Source organism: Anastrepha ludens, chromosome 3, assembly GCF_028408465.1.
Source record: "Anastrepha ludens isolate Willacy chromosome 3, idAnaLude1.1, whole genome shotgun sequence".
In the NCBI taxonomy this organism is placed as follows: Eukaryota; Metazoa; Arthropoda; class Insecta; order Diptera; family Tephritidae; genus Anastrepha; species Anastrepha ludens.
The window spans coordinates 103,177,612-103,203,050 of record NC_071499.1 but is presented as its reverse complement, the minus strand read 5'-3'; the positions used below and the strand labels follow the sequence as shown (position 1 = coordinate 103,203,050).

The 25,439-nt window shown below is 37.0% G+C and overlaps 2 protein-coding genes across 2 annotated transcripts in view; one reads left to right on the top strand and one right to left on the bottom strand.

Moving 5' to 3' along the window:
• The window catches only part of LOC128857626 (mucin-19-like), a 73,623-nt gene extending 53,553 nt beyond the window's left edge, over positions 1–20,070 (top strand). Inside the window, exons 11-14 of the mRNA XM_054093374.1 lie at positions 2,712–3,402; positions 18,528–18,935; positions 19,016–19,284; positions 19,392–20,070. Of these exons, the coding sequence (XP_053949349.1) occupies positions 2,712–3,402; positions 18,528–18,935; positions 19,016–19,284; positions 19,392–19,601 (1,578 nt within the window). The 3' untranslated portion in view covers positions 19,602–20,070. The remainder of the gene's footprint in view (positions 1–2,711; positions 3,403–18,527; positions 18,936–19,015; positions 19,285–19,391) is intronic.
• Positions 6,825–8,427, bottom strand: LOC128858638 (vitellogenin-1-like). The gene is made up of 3 exons (XM_054095062.1): positions 8,157–8,427; positions 7,705–8,093; positions 6,825–7,618 (listed from the first exon to the last, which is right to left on the bottom strand). The coding sequence occupies exons 1-3, from the start codon at positions 8,380–8,382 to the stop codon at positions 6,917–6,919; spliced, it is 1,317 nt and encodes a 438-aa protein (XP_053951037.1). The 5' UTR covers positions 8,383–8,427; the 3' UTR covers positions 6,825–6,916.
• Positions 20,071–25,439: the final 5,369 nt, after the last annotated feature.

Below are 25,439 nucleotides of genomic sequence, written 5' to 3'. Positions count from 1 at the left end.
TTTATTGCTCACGCTCAGGCGCCGACACCACACCCTAAAGTACCACGCAGCTTCGCGTTGCCAAAGCAAAACAAGCACGTTCAATGTCAACAACACAAATTCATGCATTCGTATGTATGTATAAAAACACATACGTACAATATAAACGCATTGCTTGCGGTGGGGATATATTTCAGCGGCGAATGACTAATAGTCTGATATCTAACCAAATAATCCATGTCAATTAAAACAGTTGCCTCTTGACAGCCTCCTCACATATCTATATACGTGTGTATGTATGTAGATACAAATTTACATATTATTCATCAACCTGTAATAATAAGCATATGAGCACATTTTGTAATGCATGTATATTAGTAAATCTTTGAGGTTAATAAAAACTTTTAAAAATGGTTTGTGCATTTCAAGGGGGCCGGCCGTTTGTATTAACATTTGCACTGAAAATTCAAGTGTTTGCCAATAAACTCTAATTGGATGCGGCACTGTTGACCATTAAGTAAATTAAGTGCAATTTCAGTTGTTATTGGTTTATAAATTATATGTACGCACACACATATAGTACGTACATGCGTGCATACAATTAAATTGCGCGCAGCGCTATAACAAGCAATGCCAATTATGAGCATTATTGTTCCTACTGCTTTCAGTAATCAATAAATGAACTTCATTTATGGTAAGCGATTTATTTGAAAAATTCACAATCTCTCGCAAGTATTTGCGTAAATATGTAGTTGTTGTACGCGCGCTAAGTTTGCTTATTGACAACTGCATACTTTTCTGATGACAGTGCGAGATTTATGGAATGCCAATGACATTGAATGATTTGAATTGTAATATTTTTTATGGCGTTATGATTGAACAGCCAATTTGAAGCCAATTTTAATCTGAATAAAAATTAAAAAAAAGAAAATATTTCATATAGTTTTTATTATAAATATATATGTTGGTAGATGATTCTTTTTGAGTGTTTTAATGGACTTTTGTCGAAAAAACTCATATGGCTTAAGCAGAAAATTTGTATATATTTCTGCGTAATTTTTATAAAACAACTTACCTCGACTTAATACTGTTTTTGTTCTTGTCGGGCGTTACATTGCTTACTTTTCCCGAAATAACTATTGAAGTAAGCCACAATCGTTCATAGTTACAATGTTAATTTAGTTTAAATTTTAATTAAAAAATAAATAAAAAACCAGTTAAAGTCACATAAGTTGTTTTACCAAAAGTCCACAAATTTAATTCAACTTTCATGAATTTGCAGCTGTGGGTGTTGAATATATTAAAATATTTTATTAAAAATTGGTAAATTAGTGGATGACCAGAAGAAAGTCTTAAGTCTTAAGTCTATTCTTGTGAAAATGCCTACTTTAGTATTGAAATTAATATAAATATTAGACACTATTAAATATATTTACACATCTGTTATCGCATACAAAAATAGCACAAGTCGAAAACGGTAATATTTGACTTCTAATATGTTACTAATGCAGCAAAAAATTATTTTTGAAAAATATTGTATAAAATCTATAGGATTTTACACCTTTTCCACTCACTTGTTGTTTCGAAAGTTTAGGTAAAACCCACATAATTTTGCTGCAAAACTTAAGTCTTCACGTACATATAAACGCCTTGGCGTCTGGAATGCTGCTAATATCCCTTTTCGCCTTTAACTCGACCTAAGCTACTTTTCCATGTGACCGCAAATTTCTAGATACTATATTTTCATAGTTTTATGCACTTTGTTACTTAAGAATCCCAAATGTATGTGAAATAATTTTTATTTGAAGTTGTTAGAAGAATATTGTACTTTAAAAATGTCGTTTCTAAATTAAGTAATCTTTGCTTGTTAATCCTTTGCCTACGTAAAAAGTATTTAGAAGCTTTTAGTTGTAAATGTTATTATTTATTTTGAATTTTTGTGTCAACGCTTTTATGCATTTCAAATTTTATTTATTTAACTTCAATTTTTCCACAGATTTTTTATATACAATATATTTTTGTTTTTCTCAGCATTTTAGTACCAAATTTCACAACTGTAAATATGTACACAGCTTTTGTAAAAAGTCATAATTTTAAATCTATTTATTTACTATTATTTTCGTTTGTTATAAAATAGCTTCGTTAAAAACTTGCACCTTACCTTTAATGCACCACGCATTTTATTAAATAAAACGCAATTAACACAAAATATAAAAGTAAATATTTATTTATAATTGACTAATTTATTTATTTTTATTAACGCACTTGGTCGCAACTCTTAAACTTTTCTCACTCACTTTTCAGTAATTCTTTGTTTGACTTCAGGCTCATCATCTACAAAAAAAATGTACTTGTAGAGTAAATATTGTTGTTTTTAGACTTGCAGGTATTTTGCAACTACTCCACAACAGTACCATCTACACACACACACACACACACACAACTTGCAACAGCAACGAAATCACGCACACATAATTAAACACAAATACGCAAAATTTGCATCAAATTGACGTTGAACCAAAGTTAAATTATTTAAACCACAACAAAATGATAAAATCTCCCTTATAAAATTTCCAGCCACGCACTCACATCCGCCACTTTCCTTTCCTTATGTAAGCCCTTTCTTGATGAAAAAATGTTAAGTTAACATTTTGAAGCCTTTATTCCCCTCCAACAAGTAATAAACGTAAATGAATATTTTACGTATATCTTGTCCTATGTTTGCCACTTAGTACTGCCGTACTGACGAGTTCGCTTCCATCGTCTTTCAGATCCGTACACCGACTGCAACGACGGTTGTAACAGCAACAGCGCAAACGCGAAGACCGGTACTGAGCGTACGTCGGCGCAAAATCAATTCACCGAACGCTTCATCAGGTATAGCCTACCAGACGGCTACGACTACAATCCAAACGGCAACTACAACTACAACAGCAAACACGTTCGCTTCGAAAAATGATGAGCTACAAATAACAACAACGGAATTACCAACGACCTTTAATAAACAGCAGCAGCAGCAACGTAATCGAAATAAACTGGTAACACCGGCCGCAACAGCAACAACCGAACTAACAGCACCTGCAACGATCACAACAACACAGTTGTCAACAGCATCAGCAGCAGCAATTACTTTGAACAGCGATATTGCCAGTGGTGCCAGCAATCAGAAGAGTTATCTAAATACAAAGTATAGAGCAAAGCTTTCGGCAGCCACTTTGTCAACAGGCGCATCACCAACAATAGTCACAGAAACACCAGCTATCCAAGGAGCGGCAGCAGCTACAGCACCAGCCACCTCTGTCGTCAATGACATCATACAAAACGCAAATACCAACACCAAACAACCGTCGACTGTGTTGCGACGAAAATTCCAAGCACGACGTCTTATTACAACAACAACTGCAAACCCCACAGATGATAATGGTAAATGGCGTACAATAATTAATACAATAATATTCTTATATAAAGGGTGATTTTTTAAGAGCTATAGGAAAGTTTTTCAAAAAAACACACGTAAAATTCAGAAAAATGCATGAACATTTTTATTTAAATCGATAGACCGGCCATATAATTTAATGTTTGAAGATTATTTCATGCAAATGTTGACCGCGACTGCCCTTCAAATGGTCCATCCGCTTAGTTCAATTTCGGCATACTCTTTCCAATGTTTCGGCCGGTATCTCACATATAAAAGCTTTAATGTTGTCTTCCAATGTGTTAATTGAAGCAGCCCCTCAAAAAATAATCTAAAGGCGTTATATCGCACGATCTGGGTGGCCAATTGACAGGTCCCGAACGTGAAACAAAATGTTCACCGAACTCGCCTCTCAACAAGTCCATTGTTACGCGTGCTGCGTGGCATGTGGCACCGTCTTGCTGAAACCACATGTCATGCAAGTCAAGCTCTTGCATTTTGGGCAAAAAAAAGTTGGATATCATTTCACGGTAGCGCTTGAAGAAGTACGGTCCAATGATACCTCCAGCCCATAAACCGCACCAAACTGTGACCTTTTCTGGATACATTGGTAGCTCTTGCAATTCTTCTGGCTGATCTTCACTCCAAAATCGCTGAATACAATTTTTCGATAAAAAAGTGGATCTTCGGCCAACTTTCCAAGAGCCCATTCATCAAAAATTCTGCGTTGCGGTAGGTCATCAGCTGTTTAAACCAACTGTTTAAAAAGATAATAGCTAAAAAATCACCCGTTATGTATACCAAGATGTGTAGTCATGTACATACATCTGCATATGTCTGTATTCGTACATTTGAGTGAACTATAGAAAAATGTTTACGGTGAATGTTGCCCATCAATATGTTGCAGCAACATTTTATTGCATGAACTAGCGTATGAACATTTGTAATATATGTACAGAGCATGGTGTTTATATTTATTTATCTACACGAAAAAATAACAGATCTTTGACGTTCTTTTTAGAAATCCCATGAATAATTTCTAATGAATATAAAATATAACTTTGAAATTCATACCTACTGCTGCTTATTGATATGAAACACCTTTAGTCTCGGTAGGGAAAAAATTAACTTAAACGACTACGAATAAAAATACGAATATGAATACCAACAAACAAACATTAATATGAATATAAAAGCAAAAAACGATGATGAATTCGAATACAAATACGAATAAAAATACAAAAGGAAATAATAATTAAAATATGTAAAACAAAAAACGGATTTGAATACCAATGGCAAGAATACCACTGATATATTATAGTAGCACTAAAGTGCCGTTCTGTTTTGAATACCCATAATTCTTGCGAAAACATAAACTTACGTTGGAAACCGAGACTCTTATGTGTATTGGGTTTACAAAGTTGATTTAAAGAAAATTGAGATCACAAACTCTTATGTTTAGTGCCCTTCCCAGCTAAGATAAACTTCTCTGAAACTCTTCAAGTCCATCGAGTGGGTAGGAATATAAACACAACTAACTATACGAATACGAAAACCTTGTATATCTATTAAATTATTTGTCATCAAAAAATACCAACTACAAGTATTTTACAAGTACGAATGTCCATACTCTTGTGTCAGCAAATATTTGCGCCCTGATAAATGAAAAATATTATATTGTCATTAACTAATTTAAATTTATTAGAATACATACCCAAATACTCGCAATCAGAAACACAAATATCCACGAATAATAACAAATAAATAAGTGATGAAATAGTTTATTTTTGACTAATATTTAATTTTTTTATATTATAAAATCCATACATTTTTTAAACAAAATCCATACATCCATTTGCAAAGAAGCGTTATTATTTATACTAAGACAGCTGAGGTAGAGCAAGAAATAAATTTTTACAGTACCTTTAATTATTTAATGCTTGCGACGCACGAGTGACTTTCGATATCCCCGCAAACACAGAAAAATTTGCTTTTATTTCAAAAAAAGATGCTTATACACAAATTTGTAAATCTCTAAAACTCTTTAGAGGTTGTAAAAATTACGCACACTTTATCATCTCGTTTTGAAAAATTCTCTTTTTGTGTATTTCTGTGCGCTCAAAATACCTTCACACCAAAGATACTAAAATTAAAAAATAATTGTCCGGGCTCCTATTTATGGTGTGCGTCTTGATGTTTGTCTACAAATGGAGGGACCTACATTTTCAAGCCGACACCGAACGGCAATGATTTTTATGAGGAGCTTTTTCATGGCAGAAAAGTGTTAAATTGAAAAATTGTAAAATTTGAGTTTGCTTATTTTCTCGTTAGTATTGCACTCAAAAATAATGCAAAAAGTATAATCATTATTTCCCATTAAAAGAAATTTTCTTAAATGACCAAAAATATTTGAAAAACTAATTTGACTAATTTTGATCAGATCGATTTTTTTTACCGGGGGAGTTTTCACGTCCCGCCTAAGTTGTTTTCAAAAAAGTGGCAAAAATGTTAAAAATATATATCTGAGCGTAATGAGAGGTTAGAACAGTAAAATTTATTTTCGTAAATATTTTAATCCATTATCTTCCACTTAATAGGGTCCTTGTGACCCTTACTTCATAAAAATTAATATAAATTAAACAACATATTAATTAATAATTCAAGAGATTATTAGAACTATAATCCTATTAATAATCATTAGCATTAATAATCAAACCTGTTTTGCCTCATTTCAAACCTTATGTTCCCACCCCCAGTGGTTCAGGCTGTGCTTTGGGTAGGTAGGTAGCTAGATATGGTCTCTAAACCAACTCACTTAGACCGTCGTTGATCCACAGTAATACCACAGCGGCAGTTGACCTGCTACTCTTCGTTAAACCTCTGACTGACACTTATATCCCTGAGGTCATCAGTATCATTCAAGAAAGATAAGCCGAGTATGTAAACCTAGGGGCGTGCCACGCGAAACAGTGACAGAGAAGATGTCTGACATACTATTCTTCCTCCTCGTTCTAGCAGCTACTGAAATAGTTGAAATGAGGTACATTTACTCTTTGAGCATGTCGAACCAGTAGCCAAGCTGTGCGTTATTTGTCAGTAAACCAATCAGTCCGTCGAGAAGAGATTCATCCAAATGAGTGTTTCCTCGAATTGAAGCAAACAATTTCAATACGATAATTAATTCATTGAAAAGAAAAAATTGGAATTCTTTTGAAAATGTTTTTTTGAGTACGCTATGTCAGCTGATCATGGGGGAAAATACGGCATTTTGGTCTTGCTATTTATTAATTTCCATGACGAATGTAAGTCGAGTCGAAACCAAGAAACGCTTACATTAAAACAGCAAGACATTGGAATTAGTGGCATTCTTGGGAGGAGAACATCTTCTCTTTGAACTTTTCTATTACCTAAATCTAAAAGAATTCGAAAGATATTTTTTTACATACAAGAGTTAATCATTTATTTTTTACGAAGTTTTAAAAAATGATATGTAAATCAGATGGGATCGTTTTAATTAGTTTGTTAATTCATGTTCATAGGGTTGCCGTTTTTCCATGAGTTGTGTTGACGGTGGTAAGTGTATTGTTGTTCGGCGGGAGACCGCTTGCCGAATGGGCTCTTGGTGTTAGCCTTCAGAACATAGTCACCTTCCAAATCGAAATTGGTGGCAATACCCATGTAGGCGCGATTTCCAGTGCCTTCGTTATTTTCGTATTGGCTCAAAGAGTTGGCGGCGAGAGCGGGGAAGTTGCTCTCATTTCCTGGGCGCACCGTCTCGGCGAAGTAACGTGTAGCACGCATAGATGCTTCAACAACATTGTTAGCGCCAGGGGCAATTGATCCGGGACCATTAACGTAGAAGTCAACATCACCGACGCGTTCATGTGTTCCCATTCCACAAGTCGAGGTATGGATGGCATCGACGAAATCGGCATCTCCACGGGCTAAGCCAGTTATCATTTCACTGTTCTTGGCGTAAATCTTAGAGGGATCCAACGCTGTGATACGACGGATTTGTTGACCAGTCAAACGTTTGTATTCACGTGCGGCCGGTCCGGCAACCTGAGCAGCAATACCCTGGGCAACAATGTGGATGATTTCTTGGGGCACACCAACTTCGTTGATCAATTGAACAATAACTTTGCCAATCATTTTACCGGTTTCGTCTACATCGAGGAGGGCATAGCGTTTCATGTCGGTCAATGTGGCGCCTAAGTTGATGATCTGCGCAAGAAGAACAAGAAGAATTAGCAATTTGAGTAAATGTTTCATGTTCACTCATTTAAAAAAAGTATTCATGTTTCACTTACGACAAGGTCTCCTCGAGTGGGTCTTGGATTCTTGCTTGAATCATTGTCTTCTTCGCTGGAAGAGGAAATTTTGTTACCACTAATGCTGCCATAATCATATTCCTTGCTGTTGATGTCGATTGGTTGTTGTTGACCATAATAACGTTGCATGTACGCCTGAACTAATTTCTTGTTGGCCTTTGCGACTGCAGGGCTGGTTTGTGGCAAGCCAGTGATGAAAATGGTAACCTCCTGATTGCCAAAGTTGCGCTGTTGTTTTGCGGCTTCAGCCAAGTTATTGAGATTGGTGCGCTCAGGTTGACCATTGGGTTTCATCAAAACTACGGGCACATTACTGGGACTTGGAACAAATGATGGCTGCAGAGCATGGTTGATTTGAGATAGGTGATCTAAAAGAGAAAATTGTTACGAAATTGTAAAAAAAAAATGTTTATCTAATGTAAAATACTTACAATGTTTCTGAATTTCCTGTTGGCCTTCCTCCACGGACAAGTTCTCCAACTTTTGCAAAGCTAAATCCTCGACTGTTTGCATTGACTGGAGCTCGGAAACCGACAACCAATCTGTAGGATTCAAACTGTTCGAGGCGGCATTATTCCTGTTGTTGCCACGTTTGGGTGAAGCACTAGCGGCAGCAACGAGTAAAGCCACGAAACAGAAAATCTTGAGCGGGTTCATGTTGATTACGTTTGCAAGTCAGTGTGAACTGTGCTTTCAACTGATTCGACTTTGGTTTATATACGAAAATTTAAAAACTTTTCAGAACCCTACCCAAGCATTCGACTATATTTTTTAGATTATTATGCATTATTAAAAGTGTTTACGCTATTGGCTGCAGTAGGGTGTTGACCGTACCTGACCGAGGGCTAGTGGCTGGCGCTGGTACGCGTGCTATTTTTGTGCTGAGTGGCAGTATTTACCGGCCGGTGCAGTGACAACTGCAGTGAGGAAAACATCTCTTCTTTGCAGCGATACACGCTATTCGAGCAAAATTGTGCTCTACTTACATACATACATACATTTATGGTATGCATGAATGAGTGTTTTCGTACTCGTAGCAACTACAACTCTTTAGATATACATTTTTTCATCTTCTCATAGTTATGGAATACAATTTTCACAGATTTAAGTAAATTACATAAATATTTTGTTTTTTGCTAATTGAAAACGGAGTTAATCTTAATTTTATGATTTAAATATAAAAACTACATTACATACGATTTTTTACAATAATCGTTTTAAAAAATTACTGTATCTTAGAAGTGGAAGTAGCAACTTTCATGGATGATAGGTCTAAATTAAATTTAAAAAAAGTGCGATGGGCACAAAAAAACAATATTTAGTGCTTTGTTATTGCAAAGATTTAAAATATTAACGATTTTCATTTAACTTCACTAATGTGGTTTCTTCTAAAGCTGTATTTGCTAAGTTGAGTTCTTATCGGCAAGCGCTAACCCAAGAGCCGAAATAGCCCTTTCAACTGAAACTTGCATAACTGGAACCGAGTGCATTACGTTAGCAAGTTTTTGCAGATACGGTTATCCGTATTTGTTTTTTTAATCTCAATAAGCTAAAGGATCACTGTCCATAACGCGCCGTATAGGTATCAATTTCGTTAAGGCTGCTAAGTAGGTGGAAATAGCAGTCGGTCTCTAAACCAACTAATTTAGACCGTTGCCGATCCATTGTGCCGCTAACATCTCAAGAGAATTTTCCTCTGCTTCATCGTCTGTTTCAGAAGAAGAATCTACCACAGACTCGACTCCCGCCGTAAAATGGCAGTAAAGTGGGTGCTAATATTCATCTAAGACTACTCACTTATGAAGGTCATGAATATCCGAATTCAGCTGAAGTTGTAAAAGTCGCATTCAAGTCGCGTATTTATTTCAAGACGAGTAACATTTGCCTGCTTTTCCTGCTTGTTAATTTTTGGAACCAAATATAGTGATAGGCAATGAGAGTTATAGCTTGTAGCATCAGACGTTCGAACGGAAATTTAGTGCTAACGCACAAAAGGTGGGCGTGGGCTTTATGCGATGTCAAATATATTTATGTCTGCGTAGCAATACAAATATTAAGCTCGGACAAGTTTTATTAAGTTGTCATCGAGACACGAGCTTCTGCACAAAAGTGGTTGAGGCACAACCCATTTTTTCAAAAGTACACTTTCATTGTATTTTTTTAATCTTTTATTGGTTTTAAGATGGCTGAGTAGAGTAAGAGCTTGAGTTTGAGAGAAACATGAGAATTTCGATTAAGTAACCAGTGTAGATTTCAGAGTTTGATTCCAAGTGCCTTACGTTTTGTGAAAATATGTGTTTTCCATGTAAGCTTTCTGTAGAGTTCCATACCAAGATATTTCGTAGCATTATTTTGGGGTATGATTACATTATTGAGTTTCACGGGTGCGCAAATGCTTCAATTTATTGGATTTTATCCTCCAATCTTTTAAACATTGAGTTAAATTGTCAAATTCTTTTTAGAGTCCCTTGCTAGAACAGCCGTGTCATCTGCGAAAGTTCCGACGATAGTTTCCTGAGAGACTGGTAAATCGTGGGTGCAGAGCAAGTATAGGATTGGGCCCTTTATACTATACTACCCTGGGGTACACCAGCTAACCTTTCACAGAGTTCAGACTGTTTCCCGTTTTGCTTAATAAAGAAATGTCGGTCTTTGAGGTAGAACTTGATAAACGTGTAATAATTTATGGGTAGAGTGTCTTTTATTTCGCATAGCAATCCGTCATGCCAAACGCGGCCAAAGGCCTGAGATATGTCGAGAAGTGCGGCTGTGGAATACTTTTTCTGCTCAAAAGCTCTGTGAATACAATTTACGAGTCTGTGTACCCGTTCGATGGCACCGTGTGTTTTTCTGAAGCCGAATTGATTATTTGGATTGATTTTCGATCTTCAATGCATATATACTTATACATACTTGTATGTATGTATATGTAGCAATCTCAATTCCTTTTTGCTATTACATATGTACAACCGTTAGGTGAATGAAATATTAGTACCCTTGGACAAAAGTGCGCCAAAATATACTGTTTCTATTTTAAAATATTCAGTTTTCCTTCAGAGTAGAGGATGCCTGTATACATACATATATGTGCTTATGTATGTATGTACATGGTATGCATGTTTGGTAATGAAAACGTGATTTCTCCGCTCTCAATTCGTGTTTTGGGTGGGTGCATAAGATTAATGCAGATTTTTCATGAATTTCCTGTGAGCAGTACGCTAACCCGAATCCGCTATTCTTTGGCCTGCAAAACTGCATTCCGCAGTGAACTGCACTTAGTAATGATAACTACACTCAAATGCAAATTTATATGTGCAGCTGAGGATATATGGAGCTCGTATGTATGTATGTACATAAGCGTGCTATGGCACTTGTGAATGCGGCCGAATTGGTATGTGGCTTAATTTGTGTTGATAAGACGAGAATTTTTTTACCTAATACTTGAAAATAAGAAGAAAATTTTTTAACTAAACTGAAAAATGCATTACTTTACCTTTACCTTACAAACAGTTTTGCTTTAGGAAGTTACATTTTTGAAATGTAATATAAAATAAATTTGAAAGCAGATGATACATTAAATATCTCATTTCAATGGCAGTGCTCGGTACATAAGTGAGCGTGACGAAGAGATCGAGTCCAAATATTAAAGTTCTATTGAGTTTATAAATTTTTGGAATCAAGCGAGAAGCTAAGCGAGCTGGTAACATTTCTGAGGCGCTTACCCCTCAATTTTGCCAGCGTAACAGGTCACTGAACCAAATGGCCACATGACCACCAAGTGCGGATTCCCAAATAACCATTGCTGTGAAATTGAAGATAGAATTTATTTAACCGTTGTTACGTGAATGCCCAGTACCGTACAGTATTATTCTTCTTAAAAATGTTAATGATGTAGATACGTCTACTTACAGCAGTAAACTTGAAATAATGGGGTCACAATATCTGGGAACAAGTTTTTGCTTAAAGAGAGCGGCACATTCACGGAGAGTGTGTTTTCTGGCGAGTCATCTTTCAGATTGCAAAAATAATAAATTACACTGTGCGACAATGATTTTATACTTTTATGGAGACCTAGTACAACTTGTAGGTATAGTAAAACTAAGAAAAATGGTATAGGAGAAATTTCCAATACATCACCAAAATCTCGTTTTATGGCCATAAAACCGTTTTTCAGTAGGTAGATGTGAAGAATCACTCCTAACTTCGCCAATTTCCATCCGATTTCGAATTTGTTTTTTTAGTTCGAAAGAACAAAAACAAGCCTTTTGACAATGTTTCTGAAATGACAACTGACGTATTTGGAATTTTTTAATTTTTTCTCTATTTTTTCAACTTTGACATAATTTTTACGATATTATCCGATATTGAAGATTAGTAAAAAAAAATATAAAATCTTAAAACTCACACAACTCTATTAATTTGAACTCAATTACAGTCAAATGTAGCTCATTCGACGCAAAATTAAATTTACTATAACAGTAGTGTACTAAAAAAATCCTCAATATCGGATAATATCGTAAAAATTATGTCAAAGTTGAAAAAATAGAGAAAAAATAAAAAAATTCCAAATACGTCAGTTGTCATTTCAGAAAAATTGTCAACACACTGTCAAAAAGGCTTGTTTTTGTTCTTTCGAACTAAAAAAACAAATTCAAAATCGGATGGAAATTGGCGAAGTTAGGAGTGATTCTTCACATCAACCTACTGAAAAACGGCCATAAAACGAGATTTTGGGGGTGTATTGGAAATTTCTCCTATACCATTTTCTTTAGTTTTTCTATAGCCACAAGTTGTGCTAGGTCTCCATAAAAGTATATTTAATTTTTTTTTTTTTTGTCACACAGTGTTATTTGTATCTCAATTGTAAAATCAATTTTTTTAAACCTGAAGGCATTAAATATTTTTCGAATTATAAAGTCGAACTAAGCTTAACAAAATTGAGATGTCTTATTATCGTTTTTATTATTATTGATATTATTATACCTAATCTCTCTCAATCAAGTCTGTCAATCAATTTGCGTATGCCTATTTAACTAGCGAGACCTTCGGGCCAGCGCAGTTTATGCAACGCAAATTTAGTAAAAACTTTTTGGACCCTTTCGATCTTTTTTTTTTTTGTATACGAACTAAAGAGTCGTAGAGTGCTCACAAGTCAAGGGATCAGAAAAGTCCTCATATTAAAGCCTTCCAATGGATTGTGTTTTTTCCTGTATGAAACCACGCAGAATTTGTCGGTATTCAAATGTAGGTGGTTTAAGGTACACCATTCTTGTAAATGTTTAAGATCCTTTGGAAGTTTTTACAATCATCAATACAGCGGATTTGTAAAAAAAAACATAGCATTATTTGCAAATATTAAAAATCTTACAGATTGAAATATTTTTAGGAATGCACTTATGAAAATTAAGAAACGAAGGGATCCACAGCGTGTCCCTTGGGGAATTCCAGACCACGTATTAACGTAATTTACCATTTTTACAAATAATTGCAATGGATTTCGCTATTGAAGTGACGACAGTTGAATTCCCTTATCACGCGGAATAAGTTGTCTCCATCTATTATGCTATTAATTCTTCTTAATTTCTTGTGTGCTTTATAATCAATAAATAAATAAAAGTTTTTATAATAATTCTCCATAAAAATGCAGTAAACAGAACCGTTTTGAATTTTAGAACAGGAAAAAGGACGCTTTACAAAACATTGATTTTGAATTGTAAAAATTCTTCTTTGCTAAGCTGTTAAGTCAAATTCCGTGGACCTACATAAATCGATCATAAAAGATGAACTGCCAATCATTTTTGAACAAATACTTGAAAGGAAGGCGAAATTTAAAAAAGTTCTTAAATGTTAAAACTTTTAGTATGTAGTTTTTTAGAAAACAAATTCATATAGCTTTAATTTCACTGCATCTGCTTAGGTAGTAGGCAATCTTTCCAAGTAGGCATAACTGGCACGAGGGGAAAATCTGCAACGAAGCTGGCACCTCTGTCTTCACTGATGGCTCCAAGATGAAATCGGGAGTCGGAACAAGGATTTTCTCAGAGTATGCCAATTTATCTATTCCCTAAAAATTGCCGAATACTGCTATGGTTTTTCAGACAGAAGTCTTTGTGATCCTGCAGACAGACAAAATGCATAGAGAACTTGAGAGCAAGGGAGATATAATATTTTCTCCGATAGCCAAGTTGCGATCAAGGCTTTAATGACGCCATTGTGCAGATCCAAACTAGTGGATCCAACGAGGAGGACATCGAATCTCTTGGGTGTGCAGTAGGCCGGGTCGATTTGTGGGGAGGCAAAAAAATCGCCCATTGCTCTGTGAAAATCATATTCTAGGGATCAAAATAAGAAACTTTGCCGAAGGAACCAACCTTTAAAACGAATTCTGATGTCCCCCGATTTGGGCCGAACTTTTTAGTTTCTTTTCTTTAACTCACTTAAATTAATTTTTTCATTTACATATGTTCTGACTAAATAAATTTCTTAAGAGAAAAAATAGATATTATTATAAATAAATAAAAATAAAGAAAAAACATAGCCATTTAGCTGATTTTTTCATGTAAAGGCCAAAAATGGTAATATTTTGAAATTGGGGGACATCAGAATTCGTTTTAGAGGTATGGTTCCTTCGGCAAAGTTTCTTATTTTGATCCCTAGAATACGATTTTCACAGAGCAATGAGCGATTTTTAAATCGACCCGCCCTAGTGTGCAGGTAACATTTCTCGGATCTGGTTTCCAAAGCATAAAAACATAGAAAGAATTGAAATCGCTGATAAGCTTGTCAGGAAAGGAACTGAATTGGTTTCATTCATCGGCATCCCCTTGACAGTTGTTAAAGGGGAACTGCACAACTTATTTCTAAGGAAAGCGTAGTACAATAGACTGAGGACTCAGAATTTACTGGGCACTCCACGCCATTCAATTTCCAAACTCAATCGGCACACACGCGGGAAAGTTGTTGTCTGTGGACCTTTAAGAGAAGGAGACTCTTGAGCACTTTCTCTGTAAATGCCCTGGTTTGGCATCTAGACGCTTGAGATGCGCCAACCTAAATCCCATCAATCTTCTATATTACATCAACAGCTTTGCCTTTCTGGAGGTCTCTTAATGGTATAAAAACGGCGCTTTAGTGTTACTTGGGGAGTGTTACTTCAACTATTTCTTCTATCTACATCTGCTTAACTGAATCCAAAATTCTATAATTTTTTATATTTTTTTTTTATAAATGTTTGCATAAAGATACAATAATTTATACATCTCCCCAAAAATTATAGCATCAACCACCACTTAACAAAATGTCGGTCAAAGCTAACTGATTAGACACTAAAATGTTTTGCGGCTGTCTCTTGAAACTATAAATGAACCCAATTTAAACGCTTATCAATCAACATGCCGCTAAAGTCGCTGACCAGCTGATGCTTGAAATACCAGATTTGTGTTTATTGCACACCTTTTTTAAAACTGCCTACTGCCAACTTTTCTACTTATCTTTCTCGCTATCGCAAAATGTAGGTATTTATTTGGCGTCGCCAAGGTGAACTGCCAATTAAGATTTTCTCTTATTTTCATTATATACAGACATTTATATTATATATTCATGAGTAATATAAATATTCGCATAGACACATCTGATCACGAAGCTATGATTTAAAAAGTTCTGCATGCAATTGAAAATTGCAATTTAAATAAATACAAATCGCATCGTTGCATCAGCAGTTAATTATGAGCTAAACACCTGCATGGCTGAACTTTGCCATAGTGATACATCGCTCACCGAGAAGAAGAGATTATTAATATGAAAACCATGTAGCAGGCGCATGTTAAGTTTTTTATATATTGACACCTACACCTGCACATACTTGTACATATATATAACTATCAACACCTCTTTAGTTCCAGACGCTAATTCAGAGGTATTTGAATTAAGAATAGATAGATATACATAGAATAGATAGATATACATTCATATAATTAATTTTATCAAGAAGAAAATGCATTAACCCCATAGTAATTGCTAATGTAAAATTTTTTTCGAAGCAACTGCATTTTGAAAAATTATGGTGGAATAAAGTCGAGTTTATGAAATTTACTACAGCAACTTAGTTATATTAAAAACGTCAAATCTTAATTATGAAGATGAAAAAAAGTAAATTAACAATCTGTTCACAGTTGTGTTCGCTGGCGCATGCAAAATGTTAATTTACATCTGTATGTACTTGTTTACAGTTTTCTGTTAGCGCATGTATACAAACACCCTCTCTCGCTCTGACCTCAACTTTTGTAAATTTGATATGCAATGGAAAACCAGATTCGATTTCTGTGCACTAAAAATTATCAAAAGTGTCTAGTCACTTTCCAGTTACAAAACAGATTTTACGTGGTGTCATCTTTTAAAAATACAGTAACAGGAACGAATTTTGTATTTAGGATTTTTATTTATTTTAAGTTAAATTGAGCGTATACGACTTTTATTTATATTGGCAGTGAAGAAAACAGCAAACCGCCGAAAGTATAAGATCACTAGTATAAATACAGGGTGAATTCATCTGTCCATCCAGATAAATTTATAAAAAATACAAGAAAATTTGTCAACTTTTGTTTTTATTTCATCATAAATTCTGTCAAAACAGTACAGTACAGTACAATACAGTGATTGTTCGATGATATTTGTCGAGTTTTTGGTCAAAAAAGTGTGCACAATATGCGTCTTGTGAGACGGTGCGTTATCATGATCCATGAGTTTTCTTTCCACAAATTAGGCCGTTTCCATTTGGAACGAATTCCGAGTGCACAACACCATGATAATCAAAGAAAACGAGTAGCATACTTTCACTTTTAACCGACCTTGACGTGGTTTTTTGTGCTCATGTGGATAACGCCATTCAGCAGCCACGCATGTGCTGCCCAAACGATGGTGTAAAATGTTGCGAATTGATTCGTTAGACACGCTAAGGTCACGAGCTACCTCCCTCGAACATAAATGATACTTTTCCTGCAGTATTTCTTTGACTTTGTCGACGTTTTCATCCGTTGAAGACGTTGATGGGCGACCAGATCGGGGCAAATCTTTCACGACTTCTCGGCCCTCTACAAAAGCCCCTTACCACTCATAGAGTCGTGTTTTTTGATAAAGCACACTCGCCATAGGCGTTCTGCAACATTTTCAACGGTTCAGCACACGAAATATCGTTCAAAACACAAAATTTAAGACAAATTCTTTGTTCGATATTTTTATCCATAGTAAAAATCGTACACCTAAGGTTGACTGATATTATTAAATGCCAAGAGCAAGCTAATTGACAGATCAAGCTCAAACTCTGCGACACTATAGAGGACAGTTTTTCCAATATTCCAACAAAAAAACTGTGGACATATGTGTATCGTGCGCCTTTTAAATGAACAATTCCCGATCTTTTTTTGACAGAATGTATTTATTAGGTGTCCCTGTGTTTGTTATTGTAATAGCATAAACATTCCTCCTATATGTTAGGGGAATGCTGCTGGAGTAATAGCTCTTGCCCGGATATAAATCCGGGCAAGTTTCGCTAATGTAGAACTGCCTGTCATTACTCTTCTAGCAATACAGGATGCGCATATCAAAATTTCCCATGACTTTTTGGCATGGTTTGGTCTCTATATAATTTATTACGCGTATGATTACGTTCTTCAACTTTGGAAGTTTAATAAGTTTTGGGCTTATTGTCATAGATCACTATTTCCACGTAGCTGCAGAGAAAGAACTCCAATTGTGTTGAATTGCAAAATCTCAACGGCCATTCGAACGCGTTGTTTCGTGAGATAATGCGTTTTTCGTTTGCAATAGAGCCGCAAAGTGGCACCGTCCTGTTGAAGATGCATATTGTTCAAGTCCAAGTCATTTAATTCACGCCATAAAAAGTATATTACATGCCACGATAACGTTCATCGTTCATCTTAAAAAAAAAAATTAAATTAACAAAACTCCACCACACAATATTATGACTTTATTACAAATTATTTAATTATTGAAACGGATTTCTTCCCATCTGATCGTCTGGCTTTGGCCTTACTGAAAATGTAGGACTCTATGCTAGGAACAGTACATCCAACATACACCTTAAGCACTAGAATCATTTCTGGATTGCAACCATAACAACGAATTTTTAGAGAATCCTAACAAAAGTCTAACGGACCCTAGCAAGCCATTTATTGGACAATCATCGAGACGGCTAAGAAAATCTTTAATAAACTTAGCGCGCAAACGAACGATGTAGCTGATGGCCGTGTCTTCAATTCCTGCCTCCAAAAAGTTGATACAGCTCTCAACATTGATAGAAATGTGCCCCGATAGCAAGATGGTTTTTCGAGGTCCCACTTTAGCAACAACAAAGTAGTTACGAAGTGGTTGGATATTTCCATCAGTTTCATTGGACCTGTCGAGCGAAAAATTCAAATTTTACTAATTGTTGTTGTTAAATTTATCAATACCCCTAAGCCATTCCGTCGTCACTTTCGAAGCATAAAGGCATACCATAGTATAAGATCCACACTGCCACACGCTTCCACAACAGTCGCTTCTGTGTAAGCGGAACGACCCGGATGTATATCCGGCCAAAGAATGTTTATGCTGCTACAACAGCAACAACAACAACAACCCTTCTTATTGTTTTTTGAGCAATTTTAGCTATTTCCGCCTACTCTAATTTTGCAATACATCTGCTAAAAATCTCTATCATAACCCAAAAACAAATATCACTTTTGTCCACTGTTTGCTTACTTCTTTATTATATTTATGTCATTTTATTTATTTATTTTACCCAGCTACCGAACAGCCTCGCACTCAGAACCCACTCTTCAAACGCCGCTTTTCGCTCACCGCCAACTCTCCCTTCACTGTCGGTACCATAATTTCAACAAGTACAATTGCGCCTACTGACACGCTCACCACAACACTCTTCGTAGATGGGTTCGATGTCGATGATGCCAGTGATCAAGTGGCAAAGTCGAGTGTGCATACCAATCGTTTCAATCAATTTGTCCAGCATTCCGAAGACAATGAAGAACTACTTTCTCGCCGAGAATTAACCAGCGGCATCAAAGCATCGCCATTGAAGCCATCACTAACAACCAAATCAAATTTGCCAATTGAGCCAAATCACACGTTTGTGGAGTCTTTCACACGACGCATGGGTACCATAGCTGCCACCACTGAATTTACTGCTCCCAAACGTAAGTAAAATTTTGATTGAGTTATGAAAATGTAACTACGGAAATGAAATGGAAAATTGGAATTCGTTTTCTGGTTTCAGGAAAGTCGGTCGGTGTTAAGCGAAGGCCACAAAAATACACACCTCCGACACCGCAAACGCCCACAGAACCAACAACAACGGGGCGCGGCCAGGCTGTAAGCCGTAGACGCCCCAACAAATATGCCGCCGGCGATACTTTCGATAGACTAAACGGCAATCAGGCGGTGCCAGCAAAGACACCCAGCCACAGCAGCCAACGACAGGTTGTGGACTACGACTACTATGACGATGATAATGAGCGCGTCATTGGGAATACGGATGGACAACAGGTGAGTGGGAGAGCATATATGTATGTATAAATATACATATGTATGTATACTCGTACGTTTTATTTGGTTGTATTGTTTTTCTTTTCAAATGTTCCACTTGGTTTCAGTTGAAGGTGATTTTACATGGACGCGGCATAATCGAGTGTCTGGATCAAGGTAATTTTCCGCATCCACTCTCATGCCGGAAATTCATTTCCTGCGCGAAATTCGAAACGGGCGGAGTGGTGGGCTGGGAATATACCTGTCCGAAGGGGCTGAGCTACGACCCAGTAGGCGGTATGTGCAATTGGGCGGCTGGTCTCGGTTGTAAGGAGTGATTGTCAGCAACAGCAGATTAAAATTAATAGATTTGCAAAAACATATGAACACATACGATGTACTATATGATGTTTTATATGTATGGATATAAAAAAGCACAAATATGCAACCGGCGAATTAATGCAATACAAATACTCATTAAAATCTCACATTTGGAGATTGACTTCCCTGAAAAAACGCATCCTCATTTCACTTAACAAAACTGATTTCATTGAAATTCATGGAGATATTTTATAGTTGTAATAAATTTTTGTGATTATTGTTTCTTTCTCCGTAGTAGTCTAAGAATAACTTTAAGTTTAAGCTAAAACTGTTTATACGTATTTAGTTGATTGTTGACAAATTATTGTGAACAAATATTTAAGTAGAATTATTTTTATTTTTTGGATTTTTTCATACTTACAACGAATTATATTTCTACCTTTCTGCGCCTATGTTCTATAAAATAATAATTTATAATCAATAAAATGTAAAATACAATACTTTTGATAACATTTAAAATTTGGTGTTTAAACAAAGAAATAGATTGAATGAACGGATTTCTTATTTACTTACTTCTTATGACAAAATCAGAAACCGCCTTACCCTCGCTCCTCGGGTTGGTGGAAAAATGTTTATCAGACAAAGAGTTTGCCTTGGTTGCTTTCGTAGACATAGGAGGCGCCCTCAACAATATAAATGCAAACGCTATAGTAGAGGCTTTAGAAGACTTTCGAGTTAAACTACACGTTGTTGCCCTGATAGAAACTATACTCGTCAGACGAAAAGTAACGGGTAAATTAGGCAATACTACTCTAAATAGACGGGTCTGCAGAGACACACTTCAAGGTGAAGTCCTCTCTCCTCTTCTTTGGATTTTCGTAGTAAACTCTCTATTGCTGACCCTGGATAGAGGGGTTGCCACACCACTGCTCTCGCAGATGATCTAGTAATTGTTGTTAAAGGTAAATATCCTAATACCCTTATGGATATTCTGCACTCTAACATGACCACGGCTAGAAGCTGGACGGAGAGTAGGGGACTCGGGAATACGAGCATGAAAGAATATAATCGACATGGCTATTATATAATATATCAGCTTGGAATCAAATACAACGCCATGGTCCGTCATTTAGTCCACAGATGGTAACACAGGGCCCGCAATACTATAACTAGTATGCAAAATGTTGGTATGCTATAAGTTACGTGAAAGCATTTATTGATATTAAGCATCAACTGATTTTTGCGGCACCATTCATTGACCCTATTTATATTGGATTAAAGGTTGGCTGAATCGCGTAAATCTGTAATGGTTGCAAATATTTTAAGGTCACCAACATAAAGCAGTAAATCGGCAAATTTGAAGCATGATGAAAAGAACAAAAAATAGAGTCCGGAAGATACTACTAAGGTAATAATTTCTTACATCGCTTCCATCCTATTTTGAACGTAGGGTTAATCATTAAAAACTACGCCAAGTTGTAGAGATTTATTGAAAATTACTGTCAATTGCTTGGTTAATTATAGACAGTTTTTTAAAAACGAAAATCGTTAATACACCATCCCCGTATTACATCGTCTGCCTAAATCGCGGAATTGAAGTAGAGAGCGACACTCGTCCTAAAGAAGTCGTCGGTCCAAGTTCTTAAAACTTGTTAATGGAATGTGCTCAGAAACTACTTTAATTATGCATATATTTTTCCTGTACCCGTAAACAGTGGGAACCGATATTAGATTATCCAAATATGCAGCTGACAGAGCCACCAACAGTGTTTAGTTCCTTTCAGACATACACTCAATGTATTGTAAGTGCACACAACCACCGAGATAAAAGTGTAATGCTTCTCCACTACAAAAATTGTACTAAAAAAAAATGTTCCCCCATATTAATGAGATAATATTTTTTATTTATAAATGAGACTGTCGACTAGTGAAAAAAGCTGAATCATTGGCTTTGGTCCTCTTCTATTCATCGTTGGAGTTCAAGAGGCTGACGAACCGGTGAATACTGTAGTAAGAATTCTGTTTCGAGTACTTTTTCCGAACGGGCGTTTCGATTTCACTTGCAAAATGTAGTCACGTTCCAATGCCTACTTTGTGGTTTTCTAGGAGAGCAAATTTTTCGAAGTTATGAACAACATCACCCAAGTCGGTGACCATTAGATTGCCACCAGATTTAACGATAAAGCAGCTTGGGGAGAGTCATAGTCCTTACTCCTGAACTGTTCCATGATGCAATTGCAAAAAATATCAGCTTTTGGTTGGGACGTTCAGTTTATCAAGTTAAAAGGATTCGTGCCAGACTACGTTTCTACACATGTGTGTATGTACGACTCAGTATAGATTCTATGCCGGAAATAGTTGAATTGAACTGTAGCGAGAAAAAATGTAAAGTAAAGCGTGTAAGCCATACATTTATTGCACTTGCAAGCGCATACTCGTACTTGTATATGCAACAACGCAAGTGTTTTGAATTTGCAAAAGTGTTAAAAAACATTTATTAAAATATTTCCATTGCTGAGAACGGAACTATTCAACAAGGGGGGTGTTAAGCGGGTGTCTACTGCTGAGTTGTATGTTTTGCTTAACGACTAATTTCCAACACTTCAACCTACGAAGAAAAGTAATAAGCTCAACAGCGCCAGACACTGTGCTAAGAAAGCGATTCAATTTTGCTGATTTTAGCTTCCCTTTGGTAAGTCGCAAATTTCGAATTACCAAACATATTCAATACGTTTTTTTAGTCAATTTACAATGAGACATTTACTTTTCGCAAACCTGTGCAAAGCAAGCAAGTTATATGAAACCGCTTTCCGCTAAATTCGTTAAACAAATAATTTAACACTTCTTTTTACAAAAATTGATATGACAAAATTATTTATGTTTCACAATAGTGATTTGCAATGAGAGGAACCTAAAGGGAATTCAATATTTACTTTAAAACGTTACTGAATCTCAGCAGTTCAAAGCTGTCTGTGGTTTCCACTTTCTCTCTCTCTCTCTCTCTCTCCCTCTCTCTCCCTCTCTCTCTCTCTCCCTCTCTCTCTCCCTCTCTCTCTCTCTCTCCCTCTCTCTCTCTCTTTCACTATTTTCACCGCTATATTAAAGTATTTCGTGTGCAATAAGCCAGAGCATTTGTGCTTTTTCTGAATATAAAAAAGGTTACTCCATTTGTCCTCGTTTCGGAGACCAAAATAAGGTTACGTAAAAAGATACTCTCTATTTGTCCTCTGTTGGGAATGTTAAAAAAGAGTACAAATGGCATGGATTCTGAGATTTGTGTCTAATACATTCCTCGCAAAGAAGCGATCCGAGATTAGTCTTTTGATGATCCTAGTTTGTGATCGTTATGCTCCAGTCTGTTGCCGTGCTTCTGGCTGTCGGACGAGTCGCAGGTTGCGGATAGTTAAATGTTTAGAGAGAATTTTGAATTTGAAGAAGTCGAGCCAAGGAGCACCAGGAGATTTGGTGGCTCCTAAAACACTCAGGCTAAAAAGCCCATTGTATTTAAAGCTCTGGAAAGGGGGTAGATAGTCAAGGAGGGAGGGAGAAAAGTATCAGAGAAAGAGATAGGAAAGAATAGAGACAGAGATAGAGATAGTTAGTCCTGTGAGAATTTTCCAGATTCTTTGGCGAATCTGTAAATATCCTCCAGTTTTAGAGAACGAATATTACTCATTCCCATGACATCGGAACCCAATACCCGTAGTCGCGCTCTAGCAAAGGCAGGACACTCACAGAGAAAGTGCTCAGTGCTATCCGCCTCCTCCAAGCAGGACAGGCATACCGGGTCCTCGATGATTCCAATGGTGGTCATATGCTGACCCCATGGGTTGTGTCCTGTAATGATGCCGACCATCAACCGAATGTCTTTCCTTCTAAGTTTTAGTAGAAAGTTTGACAGTTTTCTGTTCGGACTTGTCACAAAACACTTTGCAGTTCTGCAGCGTTCTAGACCGGACCATCGCTCTTTATGTAGATTGCCTACATAATCGTTGATCCAATTCTTGATTCCTGCGGGACTGATTCCGATTATTGGCTCTGGCCCCTGTGGGGGCACCGCTGATCCACGGTTGGCCAATTCGTCGGCAATTTCGTTTCCTTGAACACCGGAGTGTCCCGGAACCCATATAAGTACAAGCCTGTTTTGTCTTGCAACAGAATTAAGCTTCTTCTTACATTCTTGAACAATCTTCGAGGTTTGCTTCGCGTTCTCCAGGGCCTTCAATGCAGCCTGACTGTCACTGAAGACTCCAATCTGTTTCCCGCTCCATCTCCTCTCGATTATCCATTCGGCTACTTTTAGGATGGCAAAAACTTCTGTTTGGAAAACAGTTGCCATTCCCCCCATAGCATAGTGATACTTATTACTGTCGTTTAAGTACCATCCGGCTCCAGACCCTATTTCAGTCTTGGACCCATCGGTAAAGAAGATATCCGTCAAACCTCCCTGCATGCATTCTGGATTGCTCCATTGCTCACGCAATGGAAATCTGGCATCAAATTTCCTTCCAAATGAAACTGTGGGTATCAGGTCATCTTTAGGTGCCAAAAACAGTGGATACTGCTCCGACAGCAACTTAAAGATTTCCCTGTGTCCCGAAGTTCCATCTTCGTGCCAGAACCCATATTTATGGAGTCTACACATTGCTTTTATTGCTTCCTGTTGTATCTTAAGATCCAGGGGGAGCAAATCAAGCATAGCATTTAGGGCATCACCAGAGGTTGTACTCATGGCACCCGTGATGCATAAACATACACTTCTTTGCAGCCTGTATAGTTCCCGGATTGTGGACTTAACCATGCTCCGTCGCCACCAGACCACAGAAGCGTAAGTGATGATTGGTCTGATAAGTGCCGTGTATATCCATAGGACCACAGCAGGTTTCAGACCCCAAGTTTTGCCAAAGGCTCTACGGCATTGCAGAAAAATCTTCAATGCACGATTCACCTTCAGTGAAACGTGTGTCTCCCAGGTCAGCTTCTTATCCAAGATTACTCCTAGATATTGAACTTCGTTGGAAAGACCAAGTGTCACACCTTTCATTGTTGGAAGACTGAGTCCATCCAATTTCCGTTTTCTCGTAAACAAGACTATGGTTGTTTTGTTCGGATTAACGGAAAGACCTTGTCTCATGCACCAATCATCGATTTTGTCAAGAATCCTCTGCACTTTCGTGCAAAGCCTCCTTAAGGATTTATCCGATGTTAGCGCACAGACGTCGTCCGCATATGCTTGGACGTGAAAGCCGAGTTCCTGCATCTCCGCTAATAGGGAGTCCACGACGAAGCACCACAGCAGCGGAGAAAGAACACCCCCTTGGGGACATCCTTGCTTGGCCCTGACTGTGATTTGCTCGTCGTCGCTCCCACCAGCGGTTAACAGCCTCTCAGAGAGCATGGAGTATATCCATTTTATAATGGCTTGATTAACTCCGCGTCGTTCGGCAGAAGAACATATCGAGCCGAAAGTGGCATTATCAAAAGCCCCCTCAATGTCCACGAACACGCCCATTGTGTATTCGTCAGCTTCCAGCCCAGCTTCAATCTTGCTAACAAGATCGTGTAAGGCTGATTCACATGATTTTCCACTCTGGTAAGCGTGTTGATTTCTACTAAGTGGACTTCTCGGCAATACCCCCACTCGAATATGTTTCTCCACCACTCGTTCCAGACTTTTCAACATGAACGATGTCAAACTGATTGGTCTAAAACTTTTTGCTAGGGAATAGTCATCTTTTCCTGGTTTTGGAATAAATACTACTCTTACGCGTCGCCATTGGGATGGTATATAACCAAATGCAAGACAGGCTGTGAAGATCCTTTTCAGGGCCTCAATCAGCCTGTCTCCTCCTTTT